The 7,515-nt window shown below is 39.5% G+C and overlaps 1 protein-coding gene across 14 annotated transcripts in view; it reads left to right on the top strand.

Annotated features, from left to right (window-relative positions):
* Positions 1 to 4,254: 4,254 nt before the first annotated feature.
* Positions 4,255 to 7,515, top strand: part of mafgb (MAF bZIP transcription factor Gb) — a 28,275-nt gene continuing 25,014 nt past the window's right edge. For 6 of the 14 annotated variants that reach the window (XM_081606298.1, XM_081606289.1, XM_081606282.1 and 3 more), the window contains exon 1: positions 4,255 to 4,369. Coding sequence is in view for 2 of the 14 variants with exons in the window: in XM_081606279.1 (XP_081462405.1) it covers positions 5,382 to 5,426 (45 nt within the window). In the remaining 12 variants the exon portion in view is untranslated. The other 8 variants (XM_008410393.3, XM_081606301.1, XM_081606269.1 and 5 more) reach the window with 5 other exon arrangements.

Raw genomic sequence — 7,515 nt, 5'->3', positions numbered from 1 at the left:
CTAGCAAGGAGAAGCAGGAACAATGAAGAGTGAACGGCAGAAACACACGATCTTATCGAGTATTTTTAGTCTGGTTTCCACTGAAAATATCTTAGCACACTTGAAATAAAACTAGCTTGCAAGGAACTTGTTACCAAGACATAAGAGCTTGTTTCAAGTTAAGAAAAATGTTTTATGAGAGAAATAATTTGCTAGCGGAACTAGCACTTTTTGAAAGTACTATTAAAGGAATTATTGACTTAAAACAAGCTGCTATATCTTGCTGAAAAGTTTCTTGTAAGTTAGTTTTGCCTTATTTTTTTCAAGTGTACCTGTATTTGTACTAGACTAAAACTACTTGGTAAGATTTTGTGATTTTGCAGAAGAAAAGTTTTTCTTTTTTTTTTGCAAACACAAAATGTTCTCCAACATGAAACGTACATTTAGAGATGTGTTTGTTATCCCCTGGGCTGTCAGCAGTGTGCGTGTGCGTGTGTGTGTGCGTGTGCGTGCGTGTGTGTGTGTGCGTGCGTGTGTGTGTGTGTGTGTGTTTGTGTGTGTGTGTGTGTGTGTGTGTGTCAAATAGAGACCTGTGCATTACATTGATCTTGGAGCTGATACAGTATCAGCTTTGTGCAGCTGTCTGTTGAAACGGTCACAGGAACAGGAACTTCCAATGGTTACCACACAGTCGGTGAATCTGCATTCATAGCTTCCCTATGCTGACAACTTGCACAGACCTTTTTTTCCCTCCATCTTCAGAATGTAATTGCATGTCTGTGCCAATATGTTTTTTTTCCCTTCTTTTTCTTGTATGTTTTATTCAAATGTCTTGCAAAAGTATTCACACCCGATGGTATGTTCCAACTGGTGGTGTCGATGTATTTTATTGAGACTTTGTGTTCCAGACCAACACAAAGTCCTAAAGTTACGGCTTGTATTTATATTCAGCCCCTTTTGCTCTGATACCCCTAGATAAAATCTAATGTGGCTAAGCACATTCAGAAATCGACCAATTAGTAATTAGTTCACCACAGGTTTGTTATAACAGCGGTTTTCCAACATCTACTTACGCTCATGAATACAAAGTTAAACTTGGCTATTTCATCTTCTATTTTTTTTAAATTAGCTATATAAAACTTTTTGTCTTCAAAAATTAACCACCATCTTTTTCCTTTCATACCTCTGTGCAGGGATCAGATTTTAGGATTTAACATCTTAGCCATATTCTCCAAAGTGGCTTTTTTTTTTTTTTGCTCAATAGCCTTGTGGAAATCCTTTCCTCTTTCTAAATCGGTCTGAAAACTCTTAAGTTTATCACTGTGGATGAATTTTAAGCCTTCAGAACCAGACTTCCTTTAAAAGACAGTCTTTGTGTAAATTTAGTAAACAAAGCATGCAGCAAACCTGTGATGAGAGAAGCACTTGTATTTACTTACTTTATACGCTGCATCTGTTTGCTGAGCAGAGGGAGTGTGTGCAAGCACTGCTGGTTTTAATGTAGAAATATTTTTTTATTTGTTTGATTTTATTACTTTATTATATGTCTTTAGCAGTGAAAGGACAGAATGTCAGAGATGATGGGAAGATGGATGGATTTAAACAGACAAGCCTTTAAGACACTTTAGACTGCAGGCTGGTAAGTTCACATCTTAGCAGGACGACTGAAGTGCAGCCAGAGCATAATGGAATGGACTAGATCTAAGTGTAGTTATTTGATAAACAGCCTAGTCAAAGCCCAGACCTAAATCTGACTGAGTATCAAGTAGGCAAGAGTAGTAAATATGCACTTTATAAGCGTAGGGGGACTAAATACTCTTATAAAGTGTATTTAGTCCCCCAGCGTATAATGTTTTTTTTACTTGTAAAACATTTTACATATATATTTTTTACCTCATCAGAGTCATGTAGTACTTTGTGATGATCTACCCCATTGAATCCCAGTGAAATGCAGTGGCATTTGTGGTTGTAATGTGACAAACTGTAAATAGGGGGGTATGTAAATGAGCGGAGCGAGTGAGGGGGGGCGCCAATCTATGTCTTCGCATCCACCTCAATAATGTGTAGTTGCGCCACTGCATAAAGGTATAGTTAAGAATATGCTGAAACTTTAGTGCCATATTTCTCAGGTTGTTACAATCATGTCTGGACGGAAACTATATCCAGACTGTTTAGAGATGATCTTTTAAAAGAGACACCCAGCTGATGCATCAGGCTATACCTCCACCTTCAGCAACCTGCCAGAGATTTACTCCTCAAAGCTCTAACTTGTGTCTAAGTTGTTCATCAGTAAATAAAAACAGGCTATTTCTGTGTCATTGTCAGGAAATAGGCTCCTAATAATGGCTGAGTGCTTCCTGGGCTTGTACACAGAGTCATTAATTCCTCTGAAATGGAAATGGATAGTGATGGTGCACTTCAGGCCTAATAGGCTGGTTTGGTTTTTGTTGGGATAAATGAGGACTGATGGCAATTGTTGTGTGATGTGTTTACAGAGCTAACGTCTGATTGTCTGCTGGATTATGTAAATATGAGACATAAAGTATATGTAAAATAGATCTAAGAAGTAAGAGCAAATGAATTTGCTTTCATCTGGAAATTCAACATGAAACTCATCAGCTTTCCTTTCTGTCAATTCACATCCTTCTTTAAGAGGAAGTGGAAGTGGAAAATTTGTGATATGAATTTCAGTGTAATTTGGTTGATTTATTTAAATTTTTTTGAAAATATGTACAGAAACATGCAAGCAGAGTTTAAGTAAAAAAAATAATTACAAGAGTTTATGTTTTGTTTTGTACAAATACTGCTGATAAAGAATCACTCACACCAAGAAGTAAAGTTTGTAAACTTGACCTGTTTGACTCATCCAGTGCTCTCTGGTGCCCCCTGTTGGTTTCGGGACCAAATGCAGCTGCTCGGTTTGCTTTTGCACTGGCCTGGCTCTGCGGGAACATCTACATGAGCAACTTCTATATTCCTCCAAACTTTTTTTAATCTTCTGAGTGGATGCATGTGCCGATCATTTAAATATTTTTGGTTATACTGCCATTATGCGGTTGTTTGTTTTTATTTTAAGTACATGGGCATCTTCATTAAATAAGACGAGATTTGTTTAAAAAATGTCGATAATTTAATTCAAAAAGTGAATATGCGTTGCATAGATTGATAGTAAACAGAGTAATATATTGCATTTGTTTATTTTTTGTTCATTTTGATTCTCACAGATGATGAAAAACCAAAATGTAGTTTTTCTTATAATTTCAACATAAAACCAACAAGTAAGGATTTTTGGTAAAACAGAAACAGCTCAGGCACAAATTACAAATGAAATTAGAAAATGTACTTATTAAATAGATGACTGGATCACAGAGCAACAGTTCAGTTCCTTTTCATGATGCTTCTATTATCTCTGGTTCAGGAGTGCATTAACGTAAGGAAAACAGCAGTCGTTGTTCATGTCCTGGATACATCTGTGGTGCATCTTGAATCAGTTATGGATCTGCTCAAACTCTTGATCTGGCAAAATCCTCTCAGTTTATCCCTGTTGATTGTGCGTCATTTTCCTCCCACAGTTTTTCTCTCCACACAACTTTCCATTAACATTTTTGTGGTAGAGCACTTTCTAGAAAAGTCAGCTTCTTCAGCAGTTTCCTTTAGTCTTAGTCTAGTCAGCAGTCTCTTCCATGACTACTCATAATATAACATTTACGTGCCCAAAATCATTTTTATTGTATTTTTTGTGTGTGCAATAGGCCTACACCAATATTTAAAGTAACTGAATTGCATGCGAGGAGTGAGACATAATCATAAAATCTGACATAAATAAGCGCGTGATTGTGTGTAATGACTATATAAAATGTATAACTTTCCATTTTTAAATTGAATTAATGAAAAAAGTAACGCAACCTTTTGATGGCGTTTTGATTTATGGAGCTGCGTCTCTAACTGTATTCCATTTTCCGCAGCTCCTGAGAAGAACAGCAGGGTTTGTTTTGGTTAGTTTTATCCATCCAGGCTGCGCTGTGCTGTCGGATCAAGCCTCTAAGTTTAGAAATGCGCACAGCTGTCTTGTCACACTTTCCACGCCGCCTGTTGTTATAACACGCTGTAGTAGTGTGTCTCTTTAAATGCGGGGTTGCGTAGATCCTTCATGAATGAAACCATGTGATCCAAACATCATTTGACGTCTGGCGCCTCCGACCACAGACTAAAACAAGCGAGGAGGCAGAGGATATATGTAGAGAGACCTGTGAGAAAGCGTGAGGCGGCGGAAAAAAAAAAAAAAAAAAAAAAAAAAGAAGCGCTTCTTCTTCAACTCCCGGCTGTCCTCCTGCCAGCGCTCACACCGTGTCCACACAACAAGGCTCCGAAGGCGCCGGCTCCAATTTTGGTGAGTCAGATTTAATTTGAAACAAAACTGAAATCGCTGAAAAGAAAAGTGCTGAATGTGGCGGTGTTTTGCTGAGTGTGCGCCGCCGCCTCAGCCGTCGCGGTGCCGCGCTGCCGCCGCCGCCGCCGTCGCCGCGCTGTCCCCTGATCTCCCCTGTCCCCCGCCGCTGTTTAAAGGGCAGCCAGCGCTGCTGGTAGTGCTGAATCATCATCGCTCGGTACAAGCACCACCGCGGACCCACTGGGTCGCTCGAACCGCCTCGCTCTACCGACCAGCCGCCGATTTCATAATAACACAGACAAAGGGGGCCAGGCTGCCGGGTGGGCTGTCAAAGCTTAAAAACTATGTGTCGGAATTAGAGGACCGTGAGGAGAAGGGGGGCTTGGGGGGGACGCTGCTCTGCTCTGCTCAGCCTGGGGATTCCCTTGTTTTGGGGCTGAAACTAAAGGAGCGAGGGGTCGTCAGCGGCAGCTCGGAGCGGTAACTACTCCTAACCTCATTAGCGGAGAGGCGGCAGCAGCGGCGGACACAAGCTGGACACATTCAGGTAGGACAGCTGCTCCGATGCTCGGTACCTGCGCCGCCTGAGGTGGGTTTATTTGACGTGCTGACTCGCTGCCTGTTCGCCCTTTGTTAAGTTCTGTGACTGAAACGTGCCTACAAATCGGACTCTACGTGCAGGCTGTCATCCCGGAGTGTCGGTAGCTGTCAGACGTCCCAGCAGCTAGCTTAGACGGAGCGGCTGTTTTGACATTTGCTTTGTGTCAGCCACCCCCCCGCCCCCCGACAGGCCTTCAGCTCATGCGTCTGTCAGCGGAGAGGATTTATTTTTCCTTTTTATTGTGTGAGTGAGCGTGAGTGTGAGTGGAGCGACGTGTGGAATCGGTGGGTTCGTCTCCTGGCATGCCGGTGTTGTAGCTACACCGGCTGGGCTGGTGGCAGAGATGCTGATTCATCACAACGTTGTTATTTCTCAACGTTTGCGCGAGCGGAGCGGAGGCATGAGGGAGCCATGGCAACACGGCGGCGGCGGCGGCAGGCGGGCGGGCGGACAAAGGTCTGGAGCGAAGGAAGAGGAGCTCAGCTCATATTGTGACGAGGGAACAAAAATACGCTCCGTTATGTCGCTGATATTCACTTTTTTCTTTCTCTGGTGATAATTAAAGCATTTATGTGTTGGAAGAAGCTGGTTTTTAAAACGGAATTTGAGCTGAATTCATTTGTTTTCCGTTCATTTGTTCCGCTGGTGCTTTATAGACAGAGGCTCATCAAATGGCATCGTACTGTAAACTATTTTAGTCACCATGTTTTGACCTTTCGGTCGCATTTATTTAGAGGGGTGGACCGTTTGTTCAGGCAACCTACTCATTTACCGGATATTTATAAATATTGACATTAGCTGTCATAAACGTATTAAAGGGATGTTTCTGAAATTTATTTAATTTCAAGCCCCCAACCTGACAAGGACTACACTGAAAATCAGCCTCTATTTATAGCCAAGTCTACCACATATATAAACAGAAGTGCTGCTGTTATTTATATCTACTGTCCCCTTTTAATTTATTTGAAGTAAAATAAAATGTTTTTACTTCCCTGTTAGAAAATAACAGGGAAGTTGATTCTCCATTCCTTCTAGCTTTCCATTAATATATCAGGATATGTTTTAGTGATAAACATCCTTTTTAAAATTTGTCTTATGTAATATTCATATGTGTTTCAGATACATTTTAAATTGTTTTTTTTGGGGGGGAAGTTTAGCTTGTGATGAGGAATAAAAGATAGGCTCTGGTATCGAAGTGATGTTCGCTTTTTTTGATGATTGTGGCATAATTTAATTTGGTGGTGGTGAATCGTAAATTAGAATATTGCCAATTCACCTTTCATACTTTTTCCTTCCTCTCAATTTTCCATTAACATAGTAGTTGTATATATTTCTGAGCTCAATTATTATTTATTTTGGTCTTATTAAAGAAATTAAATTCAACTACAACTTCAGTTTTGTAATTAAATCACCGAAAGATGAAATCAAATTTGCCGAAATGGGTGTTTTAGAAAAATATCAAATTTTAAGGCTTGAATTTACGTTCTGTTTTTTTGTCAGGACATTTTAAGATTGTTGGTAAGTAGAAAGCGTTAGCCGTCGACAGCTCTAAAAACCCGATTACCGAACTGCCGAAATCTACAAAGATACAGAATATAAAGAGGTTAAATGATTCTCAGAAGATGCCTCTGCTCATAAGTGCAGTCGGTAGCTGTTCATTTAGTATAAAGTCAGATTATCTAGTTTATTGGTGAAGAGCAGACAGAACCTCAATCATCTTAATTTACTTCAGTCTGAAAAACGTCATAAACGTTTGGCCAATTCATGAATCTTTGAACCGTCTTCATATTTGGTTAGAGCTGTTATTTACAAAGAAGCTGATGATTATTTTTATGGAAAATGGAGGTTAGCGGCTGTGCATCTCCAATGATCTTCCTGTTTGAAACATCTTTTCTCCTTTTAGACGAGTCCAGTTGCTTAATCAGAAAACTCTTTGCATGTTCTTTTATCAATGAAGACTATCGATGGCGTATCTACTTTTATTTCTCTTATAATACGGATCAACTCGGAGAGTGTTTTTTTGGTTGGTGATGTCCGCTTTGGTTTTGTCTTCACTCCGACTATAGTTGTTTGTTTCTGGACCAATTAATCTGGATTAGGATGAAAGACAAAGAGAGTTATCTCCTGCAGGTAAGAAACTAAGTGCTTATAACTTTTTAACAGGAACTCACTTAAAAGTTGAACTATCCCTTTAGACTGACTTAAAAAGCAGGTTTTTAACCTTCTTTTAGTTGATTGATGTTGTGTTTATGTTAAAAAAAAAGTAAGTACAATAATGTGTAGATTTGGTTACTTTCATAGAGAAAATCTTCATAAATATAATCTTACATCTGCCTCTGATAAACTTTAGTATAATTAGCTAGCCTGACTATTCTCTCTTTTTTAAGATGAAAAAAAAAATCTAATAGATTATAATTTATAAACATTATGCTTTTGCCTGTAAACATTTATTCAAATTGGGCGTCACAACATTTGAAAACCTCATATCCGTTTCTCTGAAAATATCGTCTGTACCTTAAGTAACTCCCCCGATAAAACAAACAAA

This window comes from Poecilia reticulata, chromosome 1 (assembly GCF_904066995.2).
Source record: "Poecilia reticulata chromosome 1, P_reticulata-male-v2, whole genome shotgun sequence".
Lineage (NCBI taxonomy): Eukaryota > Metazoa > Chordata > Actinopteri > Cyprinodontiformes > Poeciliidae > Poecilia > Poecilia reticulata.
Note: the sequence above shows the minus strand (reverse complement) of the source record. Positions and strands in the feature narration are given on the sequence as shown.